This window comes from Mesoplodon bidens, assembly GCF_964165515.1.
Source record: "Mesoplodon bidens genome assembly, contig: HAP1_SCAFFOLD_130, whole genome shotgun sequence".
Classification (NCBI taxonomy): domain Eukaryota; kingdom Metazoa; phylum Chordata; class Mammalia; order Artiodactyla; family Ziphiidae; genus Mesoplodon; species Mesoplodon bidens.
In genome coordinates, this window is record NW_027671513.1 from 38,985 (window position 1) to 62,058 (window position 23,074).

A 23,074-nucleotide genomic window follows, 5' to 3' on the forward strand; every position below is an offset into this window, starting at 1 on the left:
GGGTGCGTGCCCTCCTTCCCATTCAGGGTGGGCCGCGGCCTGACAGCACGGCACAAGCCCATCGGGGAGAAGTGCCCACCCCAAACCTCACTCGGCCCCCCGGCCCTCGTGGACTCCCCGTGAATAAAGCTGGGGCTCGGGGGAGTCCTCTTCCTCCACCGGTTGCTCATCCGGGGGCAGGCCGGGGTGGAGGTCTTGGGCCGCCTCCTTTCCCTCGGGGCTAGGGGGCAGTTTTGGAAAGATGAAAGTGGGGGCACGGAACCGGTCCGCCTGGAGACCCACGTGGGGCGGTCCGGTGGTCCATCCTGAGGGTTCCCGCAATTGGGCCCAGTCCCTGACCATTCTGCGATCCTTCATTTTGGCTGAAAGCTTTCTACCCAGAAGTGCATGACTGGGGCTGCCCCCGTGTGTTCCCTGGGTTGTGGCTGCAGAGTTAATGGGGAGGTGGTATTGGGTATCAGTGGGCAAACTGGCTGGAGGGCGGAAGGCAAGTAAATGAAGGAGTCGCTCTGGCCCCTCCTCCTCGTGCCCCCCCCACAAGTGAAGACGAAGAAGAAAGTTTTTGTTTGTTTGTTTGTTTTTCTTTTTTAATCCTGCTTTTGTAGGCTTTCCTCCTGACTCTTTCTTTAAATAGGGGTTCTTTTCCTGGGTCCATGGAGTGGCCCTGGGGAGATCCTGAAATCTACGCAAAGTTGCCTGGGCGGCATGTCTCCTGGGGGAGTAGTTGGCTTTCAAGGGTATCAAGAAAAGGCCTGAACCCGTGCAAGGCTGTCTTCAGGAGTTAGGGACCTCCTTCCCTCCCTCCCTCCCTCCCTCCCCCCCTCCCCCCCTTCCCTCCTCCCCACCTCCCTCCGTCCTCTGGCAGCCCTGAGTGCGGCCTCTCATTTGCAAATAAAGCTCTGTGTTTGCCCTTTTCTGTCTTGAGGCCTTGATGTGTGCTGGTGGTTACAGATCGGGAGAGATAGGGCATACGGCATCTGGGGCGGGCGGTGTGGGCCATTTCGCTTTGACCTTTCTGGTAACCTCGGGGGCCCCAGGACTCTGGAATCCCGCCCCAAGCAGCTTCTCAGAAGCTTCGATCCAGTCCCAGCCCTGCCACGGGGACGTCCGGGGAGGAGGGACGGGCAGCACCAGGTCAATTTTTGTTTTGTTTTTAGAAAGTGGAGTAATTGCTTTCTCTCCACCCCAGCCCGCGCGTGCTTGGGAAGTGAGCTCTGAATAAAGGGAGAGGATTTGTAATTATTCTGCTCCTGCCTGCCTGGCCCAGCAGAGTGGTCACGGGCAGAAAGTGAAAGTGGGGGGTGGTGGCGGGGTAAAAAGTGAACCGCCTACCGCCCGCCGCAGCCGGCGGCTGCTCCTGCGCCCTCTGCCTCCAGGCTGGCGAGTTGCCAGCTGCCCGAGCCCTGCGCCGGGCAAGCGGCGAGGCGCACGGCCATTTCCTGGTTCTCGGCGGCAGAGCTTTCTCTGGGGAGTGCTGGCCGCGGCCCCGAGTGGAGTGCTTGGTTCGGGACCAGCAGGCCACCTCCGCGGGCCGGCCCCAGCGTCTGCCTGGCTCTCCGTCCACCGCTGGTGGGCCCTGTTCTCCTCGGGAGAGCGGGTCTCATCCAGTGGGTCCAGGGGGAGCTGGGCCGGGTCGGGAGTGGGGGGGCCCACCGCCCCCCAGCGAGCGGCTGCACCTGGCCGCTTGCTTCAAGCCTCTGTTCAGGTCGCTGGATTTTCGGGGCGGTCGTGTGGGTGGGTGAGTAGCCTGGTCTGCCTTTCCCGTCTCCCCACGTGATGGCCCAGCTGTAAAGTGACGGAACCCCCAGGCAGGGCCCACAGACCCTACATTAGCAGGTCAGTATCTAGTCAGCATTCCTTGCTTCCGAAGGAGACTTTAGTGAATTGTGGCAGAAAGCAGCATCCTGCTTGCTGTATACCTGCCTGCTGGGAACTTGTCAGGGCAGCTCCTGCTTGGGAGCCCGCCCGCCGTCCCACCCGAGGCTCTGCCCCCTGGTTGCAGCAGGTGTCAGAGCAGCGCGCAGCGGCCCGGTGTGCTTGGCTCGGGGCTGCTGGTAGGTGCCCAGGTGATGAGTGGCTTGTTGCACCTCCTCAGCCGCCCCGCCCCGCCCACTGTGAATCCCTTTGGCACCCGCACCCCTGCTCCTGTGGTCCTGCCTCTGAGAAGCACGGGCCTCTTAAAGGCAAAGCGTCAGTTTCTGGATCTGGAGTGGAGATGACGGTTACCTGTGTGGGGGTGTCTGTCCAGAGCCCGGAGACTCTGCTGTGTCAGTGCTGTGGGTGAGTGTTTATTTCTTTTGCCAGGTTTTAACTATCCCACAGGAGAATCAGTTCTCAACCTAACTCCTTTTTTAGGGCCTTTATAACCTCAAGTTAGAACCGGCAGGTGCATTTGGGGGGAAGCCCCCCTCCCTCCCCGCTGCAGTACTGGGAGGACCCCCTCCACCTGCCTCCTGCACCAGAAGGGAACGAGGTGCCTGGGAGAGTCCTTTCGCCGCTGCTTGGGAACTGCCACTTGGGAGCGGGGTTGGGGGGGCTTCAGGTGCCCCAGTGGGGTTTTTCTGCCAGTGCTGGAAGCTGGGCTTGGTGACCCGTGTGGCAGCGTTTCCACAGTGGTGTTCAGGAGTGTGGTCAGGAGAGTGTTCGGGGGGCTGGGGGTACCTGTGTCACAGGTGCCAAACCGTCGTGAGGAGCTGGAGCTCCAGGGTCCCCGCCGAGGTCCCCGGTACATGGGGGCAGGAATGTCCTCGTCTCCTGTGAGGCCGAATGCGCGTCGCGTGGCTGGACCCTCGTGACGCATTATCAGGAGGAGGCGGAGCTTGGGGGCAGCCTGGCCTGACGGTGTCTCAGGGATGAAACTCAGGGGCAAAGGGAAAGGAAAGGCAGGAACGGGGCGCTGCCCAACTCCAAGCCCGCTTGCGCCGTCGGGCAGAGCCGTGGAGGTGCCAGCCCGGTGCTGGAGGCTGCTTGTTAAGAGCTGGGGCCCTGCTGGCTGTGCACCCCAGATAAGGCGCACACCCACCCTGTGCTCTGTTGTTTTAGCTGCCGCCAGGCTGTCCTACGTCTGGGGTGGGGAGACACCAGTGACCGTGTGACTGTCCCCTGGGATGACAGACACTCCCTCCCCACGCCCCACAGGCTGGGAGAGGCCGCAGAATGCCCTTGGTAGGCATGCGAGCACTCGGCTGTGGGAAACGTCCCAGGACGGCGGGCCAGGGTGCCCAGCCCTTGGGAGCCTGAGCTAAGCCTGGTGCTGGTTGCTGGGGCACGGCCGCCTCCCTGTGCTCCGGAATGCATGCCGGTCCCTCTCCAGGGCTTCCAGGCTCCGGACAGCCCTCCCATGGGAGCACCTGCTGTTCTGGAAAGGCGTGGGAATGTGTTTGTGTTGGGCAGGGTGGGGGAGGCGAGAGCCTAACTCAGACCCTGGTTTACGGAGGCTGGACCATCCCATCCTCGGCCCCGCTCTGGGCTGGCGCCGGTGGGCTACCCCTCCTGCCGCTGACCCCGAGGGGCAGCTAGGGGGAGGGGTGGGGAGGGCTGGCTGCCCCTCGACATCAGGATCCGGCAGTGGTCGGGGGCTCCCAGCCTGCTTGCCTGCCGCTGTGCCTCTGGGCTCCGTGGCCTCCCAGGCCCTCTCTGCCTCATGTCCCATCTGTTAGGTGGGGTGATGGGGTCAGAGCTTCCTTCCGAGGGCTTCTCCTTGGGGTCTCAGGTTGAGAGGGACCTGGGGGGACAGCCATTTCCGTGGTCTGGTCTGGGATCCAGTGCCTGGCTGGGGGTTTTCAGGGTTGCTAATGCACAGGCGTGGGGCGTTGAATGGGGGGTGTTCTGTTGGGACAGGCACAGAACACCCCCCGTGGGTGATGACAGCATGCCGAGCCTGGGTGCTCGCAGGGCCGGGTCCCCCTGTAAGTTCATGTGACCCCCTGACCCCTAGCATCCTTTGTGGGACCGACTGACCCAGAGAGGATGGTCCCCCCTTTCCCTCTCCAAGACAAAGTGTGGCGCCGGTCACGCTGTCCTCACTCACTGTGTCCCCTGAGGACCTTCCCCTTCGAGTGGTGGGTCCCTCACCCCCCTCCCAGGAGCCCCATGGAGCTTTACATGCCCCCCCGCCCCCGACACACACACACACACACACACATCACACATCGCTGGTACAGCAGCTTCTTGTGGTTTTTCAGTTGGTTTTTCTTTTGGGTAGCTTGGTTGAAAGGTGGGAGGTGACAGAGCCTCACAGAGGTGACGGGGGGGGGCGGCTGGCCTGACCCCCGCCGTGAACAGTGAGCCCCACTCAGCAGGGCTGGCGACGCCCACCAGAGCTGGTATCTCGGGTCCACGGTGAGGCCGATGTTCTGGCCAGAAAGGAAACCTTAAGAGGCTGACTTCCCCGAGGGGGGCTGGCAGGCTGGGGAGAAACATGGGGCGTCAGGGAAAACCGGATGGAGAAGGAGGCTTAGGTGCTTGGGTGCCGGGGGTGCAGAGCTGAGAGGACACGGTGGCGTCAGGAATGGGGACCACGGCTGCCGGCCCCTCAGTGGGCCAGGCCGGGTGACTTAGGAGACCCCTCAGGCCTTGGGGTGCTGCAGACGTTCCGTGGGACCGATGGGGTCCCTTGCCGGTGGGGAGCAGAAGTGATCCAGACCGGCGGTGGGCTTGGGGCCCTGGTCGGGGCCAAGGTGCTCCGGGCAGAGCCCCTTCGGGGGCAGCTGTGGTGGCACTGCTTCCTGCCCGGGCAGGGGGTGGTGGCCAGCAGGGCCCAGTGTGCGGAGGGCCCCCGTTCGCCCACCTAACGTCCCCTGGGGCCCCACGGGAGGAGGCAGTGGGCTCCGTCTGTCACTGAAGCCGACCCTGCCTGCACGGATCCTGTTTCCTGAGGCCCGGCTGCCCGGGGGCACAGGAGCTGGGGCGGCGGGCCTGGCCCCTTCCTGCAGCTTGCCGCCCCCTGTCTCTGCGGGATTGTCGCAGGAGCTCCGAGAGGCGGTGGGGGAGTGGTTTTTTTTTAAATAAATTTATTTGTTTTATTTATTTTTGGCTGCGTTGGGTCTTCGTTGCCGCACACGGGCTTCTCATCGTGGTGGCTTCTCTTGTTGCGGAGCACGGTCTCTAGGTGCACGGGCTTCAGTAGTTGTGGCACGCGGGCTCTGTAGTTGTGGCACGTGGGCTCAGTAGTTGTGGCACGCGGGCTCTAGAGCACAGGCTCAGTAGCTGAGGTGCACGGGCTTAGTTGCTCTGCGGCACGTGAGACCTTCCTGGACCGGGGCTCGAACCCGTGTCCCCTGCATTGGCAGGTGGATTCTTTTTTTAAAAAAAAATAAATTTATTTATTTATTTTAATTTTGGCTGCGTTGGGTCTTCGTTGCTGCGCGCGGGCTTTCTCTAGCTGCAGCGAGCAGGGGCTACTCTTTGTTGCGGTGCGTGGGCTTCTCATTGAGGTGGCTTCTCTTGTTGCGGAGCTTGGGCTCTAGGCACACGGGCTTCAGTAGTTGTGGCTCATGGGCTCTAGAGCGCGGGCTTCAGTAGTTGTGGCACATGGGCTTAGTTGCTCCGCGGCATGTGGGATCTTCCCGGACCAGGGCTCGAGCCCGTGTCCTCTGCATTGGCAGGCGGACTCTTAACCACTGCACCACCAGGGAAGCCTGGCGGGCGGATTCTTAACCACCGTGCCACCAGGGAGGTCAGGTAGAGGAGTCTTTGGGTTTGGGTGGACGGCCTTGCTCACAGCCTGGCTCTGCTTCTGACTGGATGGCCTCGTGCCCCTTGATCTCTGAGCCTCTGCCCCCCCACCTGGAAAGTGCAGCCCACGTGACCCCCACTGACGCCAGGATGGGGCCCAGGGAGTTGGGGCCGTGTAGCGTGGTGCCCCCCAGGGGTACCTGACTCACCTGACCCCTGAGCCACGCGACTCAGGAAGGCTGTTCTCGTTTCCCGCAGGGCTAGTGGGTCTGAGCAGGGCAAGAATGGAGGCGGAGGGAGCGCAGGCCCTGCCCCTCCCCGCCCCCCGCCCCAGGATGGAGGAGTCAGTCCCTGGCTTTTTTCCTACCTCTGACCACCCCTCTGAATGTCAGCACCCCCTACAAGCCTCCCCTCCTTCCTGAACCTGGCTCAGGACTTCCCTCTTCAGGCCCAACGCCCTCCAACCTAGGAGCCTCCTGAGGACCCCCTCCACCTGCCTCCTCCTCTGACCCCCAGCCTCATCCCCGCCCCCGTGGCTGGAGGCCCTTCCCCTGATGCTGGTGAGTGAGGCTCCTTCTGCCCTTCCGTCCGGCACCCTCCATCTAGCATCCCCCCAACACCTATCGGGGTCCAGGCTGCCCCGGCGTGCCCTCCTCTGCCTGCTGTGGTCCTGTCTGTGGCAGGAGGGCTGGAGCTGCTGCTGCTGCATTTTCAGGGTGTTTCCCACAGTGGCACCTGGACAGAGGTCCCCACTCTCTCCTTGTTTGTCCAGGACGCTGAATAGCCCTGGTGTCCAGGCTCCTCTGATGTGTCCCTCTGGGCTGAGCGAGCCTACAGGGGCCGGTTCTCTGCATTTTCTTTCGGATTCCAGTTCCCCAGGGGGGAATGAGGTGGGCCCCAGGGGATGAGTCCAAGGGCGGGGAGATGGCCATGACCTCCGGGTCCGCCTGCCCCAGAGCCGGGGACTCTCGGGTCCCCCTCCCCCGCTCTGCAGCCAGGTGTGTCCAGCTCAGAGTCCCTCACGGAGTGGCGAGTGTGTGACTCCGGAGGGTGGGGTGACCGGCCCGTGTCCCCCGCCTGCCTCTGGCCGGCCATTTGGCTTTCTGGATGCTTCTTCAGGATCCCGCCAAAACCCCCGTCTCTGGGTTTTCTCTTGCTGTTCAAGGGCTTTTGTGGTTTGTCTGAGCATTTCCTCTCTGGGCGGTTTCAGATCCTCTCGCTTCGAGGGAAGGTTGTCTTCATTCTGACCTTCACCCCGTTTGTGGTGCCGCCTCCCGCCCCGTCGGGCAGCCCCGGGAGGTGGGGGTGGGGGGGGATTCTCCGAGCCTCGCTTTCCCGTCTGAGGAGTGGGGCCCCGTCCCTGCCCTCGGCCTGGGTGTCCCCGCGCGGTGCGCACCACCAGCCGGGCCAGCGGATCCTCAAGGCTCCTTTCCAAACCCCACCTCCTAGAAGGCTGGTTTCCAGCCCGGCCAGTGTGGAGCGGGCCCGGTGGGCTGTGACGCCGGTGAGATCGGGCTGCACGTCTTTGCCTGCAGGAGATGAGACACCCCCGTCCCGCTGGGGGCTGGGGGGTGGTGCAGGTGAGACTTGGTAGCCTGCAGGTTTTATACATCTGGGTTTAGGGCGCTGGGCTGTGTCACCTGCACTGCCCCACCCGGTCCCGGGTTATCCTGCCTGAGTCCATCTCCCCCCACCCCCCCACCTGTAGTCCTTTTCCCTGCCAGGCGGGGTGGGGGGGACAAGGAGTAGGGTCATGTCCCCCAAATATCGCTGTTGCTGTGGTGGTGGGCAGTGCAGGGTCCTGAGCACCCAGGGAAAGGGGGCATCACCCTCTTCTTGTGGTGGGGCAGGGGCTTTCCAGTGTGGCCAGTCGAGAGACAGCAGAGGCCCCCAGGGTGCTCATCTTCTGCCACGAGCACCCCTGCTCCGTCCTGTCCCCTCCAGACCCCCGCTCATTTCAGCCCCCTTCCCACCTCCCCGTTATCACGAAGCAAGCTCCAGGCACATTTCCTTCGTAAGACGTTTGGTGCCCGCGTCTAAAAGACAAGGGCTTTTTAAGAGTTATAAAAAGCCACAGCACCACCGTCAACCCCAGAGCGTTGACGTTGGATCCCAAAGATGGTCAGAGAGACAGTGTTGAAGTAAATGCCTCTTGCCTCACTGCCCGGCAGGTGTTTCTCACAAACTGGCCCAGGGCAGGCACTGGGGTCGGGCGCCACCACCTCGTCTGCCCCGGCCATCCTCCCCCCAGGCCACGTGGGGGCCGGGAGGGGTCCCGGGCTGGGCGGAGGATCCGACCCCCGTGATGGGCTGCCTTCCTCCGTTCCAGCTGTGACCCCAGAACACTACTCTGGGGGGTGAGCTTTTCTCCTGATTCTTTTGCGATGAAAGCTGACCCTTGACAGCTGATACAAGGCTGTCTGTGGTCCTTTTTTACTCTTAGACTGAACATTTGTGTGTTTCCCTGCAGAATGTCGTGTCTGATTTGGTATGTTATCTCAGACCCAGGGGGCTGGGGGTGTCTCTGGGAGACCCCCTCCCCCTGCCCCACGGAATGGTGCACTCGCTGGGTTCTGAGACCGGAAAGGTTCACTCAGGACACGCCTGGCTCGGGGAGAGTGGCTGTCAGGCTCTGGCCTGTCCCATGAGGCCGGGGGGCGGTGTTTGCTCCCCCTGTTCCCAGCGGGCGATTCCTTCTCGTGTCCGAGTGCTGGAGAGGGGATGTCAGGTGTTCCCGGGGCTCACGGGCTGTCCCAGGAGGGTGGGCGTCTGTGGGGGCTTTGCTCCTGCCCCCAGGGGGCAGCTCGACAGTGTGGTGAGAGCCTGAGCTGACACGCCACCTGTGAGCTCTGGGTGCCACGGGCTGACTGGGGGACCCGGGGTGGGGTCCCAGCCGGACCTTCCGTCTGCTCCTTCTGTGGCCCCTCGTGGTGTCTCCGCCCAGCCTCAATGGCTTGAAACATGGGAACAGGCCGGACCCTTCTGGTACCCACCCCCTGCTCTGAATTTGCCTTGTTTCCCTTGATTTGGGGGCCTGTGGGCACCCCACTGGGATTCCCTCGAGGAGGAGGTCTGGCGGCCCCCATGGCAACTTTGGGTCCCCAGCTGGTGAGGCCTGGTGGGCAGGGTGACCAGGCCTCTCTCCTGGGTGGGGCCTGGCATGGCCTGTGTTCCCACATGGAGCCTAGGCCTGCTGGGCCGAGGAGACCACGTGAGGGGCCAGCGCCCGCCAGGAGGGGACAGGCCCGGGGGGAGCTGTGGGGAGGAGCAGGACGCTTCCTCGTTCTCCGATGGACAGGCCGCCTCTGTCTGCACCTTTGTCGTCTCCTGCCCGGCTCCCCGGTTCCGGCCAGGGCGCCTCAGCTGGGTGGCCTGTGGTTCCCTGCCAGGACCATGTGGAGTCGGGAAGAGGGTGACGGGCTGCTCCTGGTGCTCTGGGACGTGGCGGCTGGGAGAAGTGGGAAGCTGCATCTGTGTTTTAAACGGATCCATCCCATTGCACAGGCTGGGCCCATCCCAAGTGTGACCTCATTGTGTCTTCATGGCACACAGAGGTGGGTATCTAGGGACCCTCGGGCTCTGTCCCTTTGCTGTGGCTCCTCCCCGCGTGGCTTGGGAACCACGGGCACCTCCTTTTTTCCGCCCGAGGGGCCAGTGTCACCCAGCTCTCTAACCACTCTCCGTGATGTCCCTGGCCTCCCACGTCCTCGTGGGTGGGGAGCCATGCCTCCATCCGTGGGGCTGCGTTGGGGGCACTAGACAGCTGATGGCCATGCTGCCGGGGCTCAGCCAGGAGGGGAGCTGGGATTTGAACCCCAGTGTGGCAGGCCCAAGTGGGCACTCCCCGCCGACCTTCTGCATGGTCCTCGTGTCTGGGGCCCTCTTTGCATCTCTGGCCGGAAGTTAGGATCAGACCAGGGACTTGGAGGGGCACTGCTGGCCTGTGCCTGCCCCCAGGGCTCGCCAGGTAGCCTTGCTGTTGGTTGCAGTGGGGTCACCTGGTTCCTTAGCTGCCCGGCTCCTCCTCTCACCCTGTGTCACCCGTGATGCCAGGAGCCAGTTCGGGGAGGCACGGGGTCCTGGGCTTATGTCCCTGAATCTCCATGTGGGTACGCTCAGGAAAGAGCCCAGGGATGGAGGAGCCTCAGCTTTGTCATCTGTGCGATGGGCCTGGTCACTGACCTCATAGGATCACATGGTGTCTCACCCTCAGCAGAGGTTTGAAGGGCTCTTGGCCGTGGCCGACCACCCAGTGTATTTCTTGGTGCTTCTCCAAGAAGCACGGTGAGAGTCTGTTCCTGTGTGGCTGGGGGACCCTGGGCGTGGGTAGTGGGGGACCCCCCCCCGCAGTCTCCCCTTCCTGGTGTTTCAGACCCCCATGTCCCTCCACACCTCTTGTCCGTTAGTGGTATCGGTTCAGGGCTGAGCCCTGTGAGAGGGTCAGCTGGTAGACGGTTTAAGTTCCAGCTTCTCTCTGGAAGCCGCCTGTGCCTTCCGGTCTCAGAATGTGGCCCTGACCCCTGCCCAGACCGGGAGGCTGACGGACAGCACAGCTGCTGGCGGCGGGGAGCGTGGGCGGCACCCTTGGCGTCCATCCTCGTCCCTCTGCTGCCCCGACAGGTGGGCGCTGAGGGGATTTCTCGGCCTTCCAGGCGACACGGGGGCGGCTGACCGCGCCTCCCACTGGTGGCCCTGCCGAGGGCGAGCCAAGACTTCGGGGGCGTCGCGGCCCCCGGATTTCCCCTGGACGGAGCACACGGGGCTGCCTGGCCTTTCCCCAGACTCTGGGGCAGTGTCCCCAGGCCCAGAGGAAGGGAAACGAGCTCTGAGATGCTTGGCTATGTTTGTACATTTTTCCAAAAGAGAAATCCCTTTACACTTTTCTCTTTTTGCAAAAGTAACACGTTCTTAAAAAGAAAAAAAAAATCCACCGGTTCAGAACCGCCAGCAGAAAGGGAGGAAGCAGCCTTGGGGCCCGTCTGCTGTGGGTGTGAGGTCCTGAGGGCTGGGGGCCTCCATCATCTTCCTGCCCCTCGTGGGAATGTCCTGAGGCGGCGTGTGGCCTTCTGCATTCCCATCCCTGCTCAGCCGGGGTCTGGTTTCCTCGGGGTCGCTGTTGGGTCTGCGGGATTGCGGGACAGGCAAGGCCAGGCTCTCGCTGCGGCTCCGCTTGCCCTGGATGTGCCGGCCCTGAGGTCTGCGCTCCGTGTGAAGGAGTGAAGGCTGTGCCCCAGCAGGGAGCTGCCTGGCCCCTTTACTCCACCCGCCACCCCAGAGGGGACAGCGCGGGGTGACCTGTGCGACCCGTATGTCCCACCGGAGAGGGTCATGCCCAAGTGCCCCGGCTGTCCCTTGCCCGTCTCCTCCCCGGCCACGCAGCCCTTCCCAGGAGATGGGTCCTGGCTCCTGGGATGGAAGGGGCTTGGGGAGGGGGGTGCCCCCCCAACCTCTCACGCTCTAGCTGCCTTTCCTTCCTCCCTGTTGAGCTGGTGCCCAGGCTGCCGGGGACAGAGGACAAGCCAGGCGCCTGCCTCTGCCGTGGGGGGTGCTATGTGGCACCACCTGACAGGGGACACCACGACCCCCGCGGTCATCCGCACGTTCCTGCAGGCTTCTGAGTGCATGGGGGGACCCCCGCCTCGTCCCAGTGGAGGTGCTGGGGGCAACATTCCTGTTTGCAGAGAGGGGGAGGTCCCATTGCCACGTGCCGTCCCCCAGGCCGTGGGGCATCCAGCACCTTTTGCATGTGTCGCCTCTAGACCTCACAGACCCTGCTGGGGTCCCAAGTGTTTCCACACCTCGGGACTCCCTGTGGCCTGGGGTGAACGCTGGCATTCGGTGAGCATGTGCCGGGCCAGGCCCTGGGCTCAGAGCTTAGCCACGCAGTCTGGGACCGCCCGACTCCGCCTCGCAGCCGCCGGGTGCTCACCCCACGACGGGGACGTGTCCTGTGTTTGCTGCGGGCTTCCTGCTCAGCCGCGGGGGTGGGGTAGTCGGTCATTGGCCAGAAGAGGGAGGCAGTGCAGAGGCCAGGCTGAGGGTCCTGACGGCGGCCCCGGCACGTCCCCGCAGAGAGCTGTGTCCATCTGTCCTTGTGCTCGGAGGAGGCCGGTGTGCTGTGTGCCGCCCGTTCCCTGCTCCCTGGACCGTGCAGCAGTAGCGCTGGGTACTGGGTACTGGGCATCTGCCCACCCGCCCCACATCTGGCGGCCCGCAGTGCACCGGGCCGGCATCTAGGGTGGGGGTGTGTGATGGGAACAGGGTGCATCCTCCCCTCACGGATCCCGGGTCCCCCCACGTAGGGAGCCGCTGCAGCCGTCCCGGCAGGACCGTGCGGCGATTGGTACGTGTCCAGCACTGACCCGAGCGCTCTGCGTTGGATCCCTTTAGTCTCACAGAGCCCCGTGTGGACACGGGGACCAGATCCCACGGCTGGCGAAGGGCAGAGCTGGGTTTGCGAACAGGAGCCTGGCCCCGGCATCTGCTGTGCACCCCTGAGCTGCCCGGGCTCCAGGAGGGTCCGGGAGGCCCTGGCGGCCGGTGGCGTTGGGGCAGAGGCGCCAGAGGAGGAGAGGGAGGGAGGGCGCGGGCCTGCGCAGCCACAGCGGCCAGGACAGCGAGACGAGCCACTGGCCAGAGCCGGACAGGCAGTGCGGGTCTGGACAGGAGCCCCGTGTGGGGCAAGGCCGTCGAGGGGAGGGCAGGCCCGTGGGAGGTTCGCAGAGACCCCAGCAGGAGGTGGTGGTGCTGGGCCAGAAGAGGTCAGACCTGCTGGGGGTGGGGCTCGAGGGTGAGCGCTCCGGCGCTTTTCCGTCTGGGGGCCCGGCGGGCACGGCCGCCCTCTGTACGGAGCTGCCCTGGGGGCCAGGGCGCTGCCCCGGGTTGGCAAGACGGGGGCGCATGAGAGGCGCCGCTCGCCCGGGGAGAGCGTGGAGGAGAGGGGCTGCAGGCCCCCAGGACAGCGGGCGGGTGGCCCCTAGGGGTGCTCCAGAGCATTCCTCCGAGGAAGGGCGGGCAAGCGGGGCAGGTTTGCTCGGTGGCGAGATGTGCGCGACGTCTGGTTCGAGTCCTCTTCCCTCTTGGTCGGGGGGCGCTGAGGAGGCGCTGGCTGGGGTTTAACAAGCCGGCATGGGGGGCCCTGGTCTGTACCTCGTGCTGATGACCGTGGTGTAAGCACGCCCACGTGGCACAGCAGGCTGCCGGCAGGACGTCCGTCAGCCAGCTCGAACACTCTCCCAAGTTTTAACGATCTGCTTTCGCAAGTCGTAGAGGGCGTGCTTCCAGCGGCCGACACGCGCTGCTGTGTCCTCCCAAAGGCTGGCCCCCAGGCAGGCCCTGCCACCCAGCCCAACCCGGCTCAGTCCCGTGACAGATGCACATAAATACCTACGGGGTCGCAACGTGCACAGATGCCGCCCGGGTCCAGATTTCGTATGCAGCCCCCAGGGCGTTCTGTGGCCTCAAGTGACATTGGGGCCACTGACTTCCTCCCAAGACGTGGGGTTTTGATATTGGGGGCGGCCCCTTCATCCTTTACGGCACAACATTTTTCTTGGTGCTAGTCGGTCTCCTGGTGACACACGTGGGGCAGTGGCGGCCGCTTCCTTCCCAGCTCCACGCTCAGAACATTCCGAGAGTCGGGGTGTGGCCTTGCAGCCCCTCACTCGCTGAGGCTGCCGGCTCCCATCGCCTTCTCCCACCCCCCTCACCCCGATTGGCCGAGGGCCCAGCCACCATCACAAACCAGAGCCCGTGCTCATGGTTACATTAGAACCTTCATCGGTGGCCTCACTCAGAGGGCCCTTGCCCTGTGTGGTCCACGTGTGCCGGTCCCCGTGTGCCCGTCCACGTCGTAGCCCTCTACGTGTGGATCATTCCCTAAAAAGTTGCGACGGTCAAGAGCAGCAGGCGGCTGGTGGGCAGTGAGCCAACAGGGGCCCCCACCTGCACGGCCGCCGCCCCGCCTGCCCAGGTGGCACCTGCTGGCATTCTGTCCCGTCACCTGTGTCTCTCCCTGCCCCAGCCTGAGGGCAGCAGTGGGTGAGTGGTTCTCTGACAGGTGAGGGTTGGCCTGACCGGGGGCAGCGCGCCAACGTGGCCTCACACGCCCGCGCGGCTGTGCTCGGGGACCCAGGCGAGATGGAGGGGCCTGGGGTGACCGGCCGTTCCCTGCTGTCCCTCCTCCCCCGCAGGTGCTGCCTGGCTGGGCCCAGACATGGGATGTCGCACCTCGGCGGGGAGCACAGAGGAAGCCAGGGCCTCGCCGAGCTGCTGCCATGACGGCCAGTGAGCGAGCAGCCGGAGGATGTCCACCACGACGACGGTCGCCCCTGCGGGGATCCCGGCGGTCCCGGGCCCCGTGAACCCGCCCCCGCCGGAGGTCTCCAACCCCTCCAAGCCTGGCCGCAAGACCAACCAGCTGCAGTACATGCAGAACGTGGTGGTGAAGACGCTCTGGAAACACCAGTTCGCTTGGCCCTTCTACCAGCCCGTGGACGCCATCAAGCTGAACCTGCCCGTGAGTGGCCCCCTACCCGCCGCCCCTGCCCCTCCGCGGGCCCGACTCCTGGGAGGACGGCCCCCCTGGTCTTGGCAGAGATGGTGCCTGGAGGCGGCTGGTCCTGATAAGCCAGGCACAGCTCAGGACCCACAATGACCAAGTAGCAGAGAGGATACTTAGGCGAGTGGGGCAATGGAGGGCGGCTGCCCAGGTGCAGGAAGCGGGGAGAACCCGTGGCCTGTGGGGGGATGAAGGGGGAGCCGGCGATGGGGCTGAGGCCTAGAGGCTCACCTGTGTCTTCATCCTGTGCCCGGCACTGTCCTGCAGAATGACGCGTCCACACCTGAAACCCTGTGCTCGAGAGGGGTGTGGCCCACTTTCCCAGGGTTAGCGCCTCAGCTGCATGCCCGGTGCCGACCTGACCATCTGACGGCTTTCTCTTTTGGACCCAAGTAGAGAGCCCCTGAGTCCTGTGAGGGGAAGCCCTGGGCCAGCGCTTGGCGGCCTGGGTCCTGGGCCAGCTTGGCCTCCGGGCCCTGTGGGCCCCCAAGTGAAGTTTGGAATCTGGGGAGGGGTCTCAGCCCCACCTCCGGAGCCTAGAACAGCTCTGGGCTCTGCCCCAGCTCTGTGGGTCTGTGCGTCCACACAGGACCCTGCTTAGGCCAGGGGCTTGGCAGGGATTATGCTGGCCGAGCGCTCGCCCCAGACCTCACGCCCACCTGCCCTCAGGTGAACAGAAACTTGGGTCCAGCCCTAGTACCCAGATCCCTGAGGAGACTGTCTCCTGCACGATCTCTGTACTTGGGAATCGCAAAAGTCGTCATGAATTTGAATCCAACAGTAACACCCCTGAAAATCTCTTTCTTAGGATTATCATAAGATAATTAAAAACCCAATGGATATGGGAACTATTAAGAAGAGACTGGAGAATAATTATTACTGGAGCGTGAGTGAATATATGCAGGACTTCAACACCATGTTTACAAATTGTTATATTTATAACAAGGTAAGAAGACGGTGTGGCGTGGGCCCTGCACGCCCCTGTGAGCTGCCCCCGGCCCGGGGAGGCCTGGGGTGGAGGGCCAGCCTGGGGTTGGCCGGTGCCCGCCGGGCTGGGCACTTTGCACAGCTCTCAGACAGGCCCAGGGTGCATCCCAGCCTCGCACTCAGCCCTTGTCTGGCCGCGATCCCCTTGTGCGGGCCCCACAGGCCACGCGTTTGAGCGGTCGCCTTGTGTGTGGACTGCCCTCCCCCCCGGCCCCGTCCCCTGCTCCAAGGAGGGAACATTAAAACAGCCTTTTTTTGGAGGGTGTTGATACATACCAGACGCTTTAAAAAGTCCACACGCTTGGACCTTTTTTCCTCCGTGGGACGGGATGAAGGGTGGTTTTTATCCTTTCTGTTTTTTGAATTCTTCCAAGAGTTTCCACGTTAAAATATATTATTTTTGCCTCCCTCCTGCCCTGCCACATCCCTTCACAGCTTTCTAAATAAATATTTTTCTTGAGCAACCACCATGTGTTTGTCTGCTGCAGACACTCGGCTCATTTCCAGCAGGTAACCTTGCCTCTCCTGTGTCTTCAGCCCACAGATGACATAGTGCTCATGGCCCAAGCCTTAGAGAAGATTTTTCTGCAGAAAGTGGCCCAGATGCCCCAGGAGGAAGTTGAGTTATTACCCCCTGCTCCAAAGGGCAAAGGCCGGAAACCAGCTTCGGGAACCCAGAGTGCAGGTAAAGGGGTGGATCGTGCAGTCCTCTCCACCTCTGGCAGATGGGCAGGGTGCCGATGACAGCGTATCTTCTGAGGGTCCCTCCGCCCCTCTGGGCTCCGTTTTCCTGACCCACTCTGCAAGGTTGGGTCAGTGATGACCAGAGCTCCGGGCACCGGGCCTCTGCTGTGTGTGGCCTGCAGGCCTGGTGACCTTTGCTCCGGGCAGGGATCGTGCTCCTGCTGTGTTCCTGCGCTGCCCATCTCCCACCCCCCTCACCCCCCAGCTCTGAGGACACCTCTTCTGGAAGCCACACTGTCCCTTTGTCCCCTCTGAGGAATTTGCCTCTTCAGCATGCTTTGTGTTCTCTGTGGCCTGTCAGGGAGCGGTGGGGGTTAGGGTCAGCACGGGGGGTGACCTTACCTGGTCCGGGAACCTGGAGCAAAGGTGCACCCCGATGGTGAGCTTCCTGGGCGGCCCAGCCCTCCAGAGAGGCCAGGGTGTTTCACACTCACAGACGGGGCTGAGGCTGGTTACCTGTGGAACCCGAGTCAACCCCCTGGCTCTTCCTTCCGGGCTGTGCGCTTTGTCCTGGCTCACTCATTTGGACCACGGAGGCAGCCACGATGAGAGCCAGGGTCTCGGCAGGAGGGGCTCCGCTGGCACCCGGCAGGCCCTGGCTGGAGGGGATGGTCCCGGCAATGTCCAGAAGCATCGCTGGTGGAGCCGGGTCAGTTCAGCCTCCTTTCCTTTGTCCTCAAGGTACGCAGCAAGTGGCGGCCGTGTCCTCTGTCTCCCCGGCCACCCCCTTCCAGAGCGTCCCCCCCACGGTCTCCCAGACGCCCGTCATTGCTGCCACCCCTGTGCCAACCATCACTGCAAACGTCACGTCAGCCCCTGTCCCCCCGGCTGCCGCCCCGCCCCCGCCCGCGACGCCCATCATCCCCGTGGTCCCTCCCACGCCGCCCGTCGTCAAGGTGAGCTTCCCCCGGGGGCATCCTGGACGCAGGCGGGTGCGGGGCGGGCAGGAGGGCGCTCCGCCGCTTTCCCCTGGCACCGACCGCTCGTCGGGCGTTGGGCGTATGTGCCTTTGGACGGGTCCCCTCCCCCGCCACGCCCACGAGGTGGGCCACGGTTCCTGACACCGACAAGGAGCCCGAGGCTCGGAGCGGCAGGTCACACAGCTGGTGAGGGCGGCTGCGCTTGAGCCCCAGCTTCGCCGGCCTTTGCAGGGCGTGGGCCGAGGCGGGGGGTGCAGAAAGGAGGGGCGTCCCGGCCCTCGCCGCCCGCGCTTGCGCTCGGATTGCCTGGGCGTGGGGAGGGCGGTGGCGGCCTCCGCCCGCTCCTCGCGGCCGCCATGAGTGTGCGCGCACGTCCCTCCCCCGGCTCCCTGGGGGCTTTCCACGGCCGGGCCTGGGCTCCGAGCGGGCGCTCCCCGCGAGATCCGGGGCCAGCGAGGACGGCTGAGTCTCCTGCTCTGAGCAGGCCCCCGCGCCGGCCACTGATGTGTATCGTCTTCTCCGATTTGACCCTCACAGCGAGCGACCCTCTGGGGCAGGCAGTATTTCCCCCATCTTACAGATGAGGAAGCAGGCGCTCAGAGGGGTTAAATGGCTCCCCCAAGGTAAAATGCCATCTCCATCGCTTTCCTCTCCCCCGTGGCCTTCACTGCCTGTACTCGGGCGGCGCCTGGCCCGGCCGCCTCACTCAGCTCCCGGCTGTCTTGGAGCATGTCCCGTCTGCCATGGCCCAATGAGCCCCCGGGCCCCGTGGCACCTGCTTGGCCTCCGTGGGCGCCCGTGAAGTGTGTGTGGGTGGCTGGCTCGTGCCCGCCAGCCTGGGGGCAGCGGCTTGGCTGGGGCGGCAACTTTGGTGGCGCTCAGACAGCAGACCCCCGTGAGGCCGGCGGCCCAGGTGCGCCTGGCTCCCAGGGGCTGCTCCGTCCGCCCGAGCTGAGGGGAGGGGAGCCCCCCGGGCTGGCCTCGGGGTCACAGCGACCCTGGCCACCCAGGCACGAAACACGCTTTCATGCACTGGACACACCCACCAAGTGCTCGTTGGTCATTTCAGTGTTTCCTCCCCGGTGGGAAGTAGCTCTGTGACGTCTGCTGCCCTCAGGGTCAAGTCCAGCTCTGCCCAGGCACTTAGCCCCCCGGAGTCCTCGGTCCCCAAACTTGTGCTGCTGCTTGTGTTTCCCGGCTGGGCCGCTGCCCCTGCCCCGCCCCCCGCATGCTCCTCCTGCACCCCTCGTCCCGTGGCTGCCACTGTCCTGGGAGCGCCAGCTTTGAGGCCCGCGTCTGGGACGCCCCTCTGGCCTTTGACCAGCGGGGGTCCTCTCGTCCCTGCTGTCCCCAAGCCCCAGCCCCACTTGGCGATGGTCCCAGTCACGGTGCCACCTCGGTTGTGCGAGTCCCTGAGCCGCGGCCCAACCCTGGGCGCGGGCGGGCCGTGTGCTGCATCTCACACTGCTGTGGTGGTGAGCGCCCGCCGTGACGGCGCAGGGCCTGGGGTCTTGGCGGGTGGGCGGGGCCCAGGGACGGCCCGGGGGTAGGTTCGGAGTCCAGCTTCACCACTGCCAGCTGTGTGACCTCGGGTCGGCAACGTGGCCCCTCTGAGCCTCGGCGTCCTGCGTGGCGCGGGGCCCCGGGAGGATGGCCACGGCCATGCATGTCCTCGCTTCGCACGGTGCCCGGCAGCTGGTCCGCACTCCAGGGGCGCCACCGCAGCGGTTCTGATCCCGGATCCCGGGGCTCACTGTTGTTTTGCTGTCGCAGAAGAAGGGCGTGAAGCGGAAAGCAGACACGACCACGCCCACGACGTCCGCCATCACCGCCAGCCGCAGCGAGTCGCCCCCGCCGCTGTCGGACCCCAAGCAGGCCAAGGTGGTGGCGCGGTGGGAGAGCGGGGGCCGCCCCATCAAGCCACCCAAGAAGGACCTAGAGGATGGCGAGGTGCCCCAGCACGCGGGCAAGAAGGGCCGGCTCTCGGAGCACTTGTGGCACTGCGACAGTATCCTCAGGGAGATGCTGTCCAAGAAGCATGCGGCCTACGCCTGGCCCTTCTACAAGCCAGTGGATGCCGCGGCCCTGGAGCTGCACGACTACCATGACATCGTCAAGCACCCGATGGACCTGAGCACCGTCAAGGTACGCGGGCGGCGAGCCGGCCGGGCCCGCTCCCCGTCTGGGCGGCCCCTGGCATCTGCAGGGCGGCCTGGCGTCCCGAGCGGCTGTCGCGGTGCTGGTGTCTTATGCCAGCCTGGGGGCAGCTCGGTAGGCTTGGGGCATCGCCCGGCTCCCTTGGCCTGCCCTCCAGCAGCACACGGGGCCTCAGGGCCGGCCTGGGGCCCTGGCGTGGGTCTGGCAGGGTCGGGGAGGAAAGTGTGCTCTGCCCTACGCTCACGGGACCGGCAGCTTCCTGGTCATCTGTTCCTCTTGAGCCGGTCTCGTCATCTCGTTCACTTTCATCCCAGTGCGTTTGCAGGTCTTTGTCATAATGTTAGGCAAGGTGGCCCTTTCCCACGGCCCAGCCCCTCCCTGGACAGAAGTGGGCGCTGGAGGGGGTGGTGGCGGAGCTGAGACCAGGAGCCCCGGCCTCCCGATTCCCGCAGCAGGGTCTTCCTGCACTGGGGGCTTCCCCCTTGGCTTTTGTGGGGTTTCCTCCAGGTCAGCTCAGTTGTGTACAAGCAGAGAAGAGCAGGTCTGGGCCAGGCAGAGATGGAGAAAATTCCCCGGCTGGCAGCGGCAGCCTCGAGGGCAGGGGACCCGGGGTCTTCCCTGAGTGCATGCAGGAGGGCTTCCTGAGCCCCCGTCGGGCTTGGGCCCCAGCACGGCTGCCCTTCCTCGGTCTGGATCAGTCTCTGACGGTCTGAGGAACGTCCCTGGCCATTGGACCGTTACCTGGAACGGTAACCCCACAAAAGGGGCAGGTGGTTTCTTTGCACCCATGGGGTCTGGGCCCTGAGCCGCTGGGTTCAGTCATTCTGCCTCGAGTACCTGTCTGGGGCGGACTCTCCTTAATGGAAGTCTTTCTTCCCGCCAAGGGACAGGACAGACCTGGCCACCTAGGGCAGTGGTTCCCGGGGAACTGGCTGAGTCAGGAGGGCCTGGCTGGGCTGGGTGACTGAGCAGCTTCGTCACCTTCTCTGATCCTCCTCCTGACTGCGAGGGCAGGGCTCCGGCTTTCTTGGACTCGCTCAGTGCTGCAGTGGCCCTGCTCCTACTGGGAGCCCAGGGGTGTCAGCTACTTTTCTTTGACTGATTTTTTCTTTTAATTTGTGTGAGTAAGATAGGAACAGAGGGTCAAAAATCCAAGCAAAGCAGAGGTGGGTGGAGAGAAGACCTAACCTCTGGTATCGTTGCCACCCTTTCCAGAGATGTTTCTAGCTAATGGTTTGGTTCCATCTCTCTGGATTAGCTCCTGGCTCAGGCTGGCTCTTTCCAGCAGGTTTTGACTGTGGGGCAGTGGTACTTGGGCTCCCACATGCACCAGGAAAGTGGCCGGCTGTCAGATTAGGGCCAGAGTCTGAGAATCTTACAGAAGTTGAGAGGGTCTCGGGTGCCCATTTCTCCTTCCTGGCTGAGCTACCCCAGACTGGGGAGGCTGTGCAGAGGGCTGGAGCTAGGCAGCCCCAGTGCTGTTGGAAGCTCTCCAGGCGGGGCAGAGGAGGACGGTTTTGTCCTAGGCTGTAGAGTCTGACCACCACCAACCCCTCCATCGAGGCCAGGACTTTGTTAGTCTAGGTGCCGGCGAGGTAGGTGGTTAGGCTCCAGCTCACAGTGTCCTGCTGCAGCAGAGCATGGCCCCCAGCATGAGCGGGCGCCTCATACCCCCGACACGAGGTCCTTGACCGATGAGCTCATATCTGTGTGAACCCGTCTAGGCGTGGGGAGCTCTCTCCCTCGAGAGCCGTTGCCCCGTCTGCCCCGATCTTAGCTGCCACATTGTGGTCCCTGGCTGGCTGCACTTCTGTCCCCACATGCAGAGCCAGTCATCCCGTGCTCCCGGCGGGGCAGTGGGACGACCTGGTGCTCTGTGAAGCAGGCTAGCTAACAGCACCTGAATTCTCAGGGGAGAAAATTAAATGTCTCATTCTGAGGACTGAGTAGCCCCCTAAACTGGTAGAGAGTGACTTTTCACCACAAGTTGCTTACTCCCCACCGGAGCTCCTGCCAATGGGGATATCGGCGTGTGAAAAGTTAGCCGAAACGTAGAGCTGGGGACTTTGGTTGCGGGAGCTGGGACTTTTGGGAGCACCTTTTTCTTTCTCCCAGAGTGTCAGCCTCTCTGTGGGGTCCTGGACCCTCCCCTCCAAGCCCTCGGGGCCACCCTTCCACCTTCTCCCTGGGCTCCCAGACGAGGTTTCGGGCTGGCGGTGGACATGCGGAGGGTCCCGAGGCACAGCGGTGCCCTCACGCCCCGTGGCTTGTGTGTTACAGAAGAAGATGGACAGCCGTGAGTACCCAGACGCACAGGGCTTTGCAGCCGACATCCGGTTGATGTTCTCCAACTGTTACAAGTACAACCCCCCAGACCACGAGGTGGTGGCCATGGCCAGGAAGCTGCAGGTAACCCCAGGTGCTCTGTGTGGGGAGGGATCCCCTGGGCACAGGAGGGATCAGCAGCTCAGGGCAGGTGCCCAGGAAGGACATGGGTGTCGGGGAGGGCATGTCTCCCAGGGGAGGTGTGGGGTCGAGGGGTGGGGTGTCTGGGGACCTAATCCACGGGCACGTTTCCCCTGAGCGGCGGCCAAGTGGCGGCCAGGCCCCGAGCCTGCTCCCCAGGGACGCGATGGCCAAGAGGCCAGTTTCTGCCTCCTGGGAGCTGCAGGCTCAGGTGGGCAGCGGCAAGCAGCTGGGGGCTAGCAGGCATTCTAGCCAGGGCAGAGGCGGAGAGAAGGCAGACACCCGCTGCCCTGCACTTCACCGCGGGCCGAGGGCCCTTTGTCAGGAGCCTGCCTGTGAGGCCCGTGGGCGTCGTAGTGGGGGACGGCTGTTTGTGCAGCCTGTTGCTTTCCCGACCACAAGGCAGATGGCACGTGGGAACAAGGAACAAGGATGTTTTCAAAGACTGGTAGGATCTCTAAAACATTTTTAAAGTACATGTCATTGATAAAGATAAATACTCGAAGGTTGTGTAATACAACAGATTAATCTTTGAGAAGAGTGAATTTATGCTGTTTTGAAAACTATGGCTGGTCAGATTTACTGCCTAATTCTATAAGACGATTTCTCTAAAAAATACACATTATTTCAAACACTTATTGGCTGTGAAATAAGTTAAGGATATTTCAAATGGCTTGTCTGCACAGAAAGGTGAGATGTAGGGAATCACAGAAAGTCGAGGGGAAAATAGGTCAATATATACATTGCTATATGTTGAACTAAGCCTTAGGCCTGCAAAAATGTAGAGGACCTGAGCCTTAGAATCTTACAAGTAAGCTGGAATCTTTAAAAGTTCAAATCTTTATAAGGAAAAAGATTTATTAAAATGAATAATCATGTGTTTTATATGACATCAGAAGATCAAAACAATAAACCCTGAAAACATAGAAAACAGATAAATAAAGATATGAGCAGAACTTAATACAACAGAAAACGTATAAAATTCAGGTGATGTAGTAAGTCTAAAGAATATTTTTGAAAAGATTTAAAAGACACACTTTGATTAAGGAAAACAAAAAGATAAGTAAAGAATATACAGAGACAATCAGGACAATGTTATAGCAGAGAATATCTGAAATGCCAGTAAATTTGAACATTTTTGTAAAGTGGACCATTTCCTAGCTCCTAAAGTTTACCAAAACTGACACAAGAGGAAATCATTTAAGGTCATCATGTCTGCCCTTGGCATTCTCGGAACGCCCTTGCCTCAGAATGCAGCATCTGTAGTCCATGGTAACCTGGGGAGAGGGGGCGGGGCTGAGGGCGGTTGGAACACTGCCCTCACTGAGGGAGTGTGTGTGGCCATCTCTGCTGTGACTGAACAAAGGGCAGGGGAGCAGGGGGCCCAAGGCAGGGCCCTCAGAGCCCGGCAGTCCCAGTGGGGTGTCACAAGCATTTAGGACCAGGCCAAAGAGCGCCTTCTTTGTCTGCACAGCTGCCCAAACTCTCACCTTTCCACTCAGGCCGCCATCTTACTTGAAGTGTGTGTGGAACCTGTCCGTGCAGTAAAACTCGCTGCAGAGAT

General features: G+C 62.9%; 1 protein-coding gene across 1 annotated transcript; it reads left to right on the forward strand.

The window, feature by feature from the left end:
* Positions 1-13,962: 13,962 nt before the first annotated feature.
* On the forward strand, positions 13,963-21,750 carry LOC308611281 (bromodomain-containing protein 3-like; the record flags this gene model as incomplete). The annotated part of the gene is made up of 7 exons (XM_081260126.1): positions 13,963-14,194; positions 15,045-15,182; positions 15,761-15,908; positions 16,649-16,863; positions 18,661-19,032; positions 21,325-21,453; positions 21,670-21,750. The coding sequence occupies exons 1-7, from the start codon at positions 13,982-13,984 to the stop codon at positions 21,748-21,750; spliced, it is 1,296 nt and encodes a 431-aa protein (XP_081116252.1). The 5' UTR covers positions 13,963-13,981.
* Positions 21,751-23,074: the final 1,324 nt, after the last annotated feature.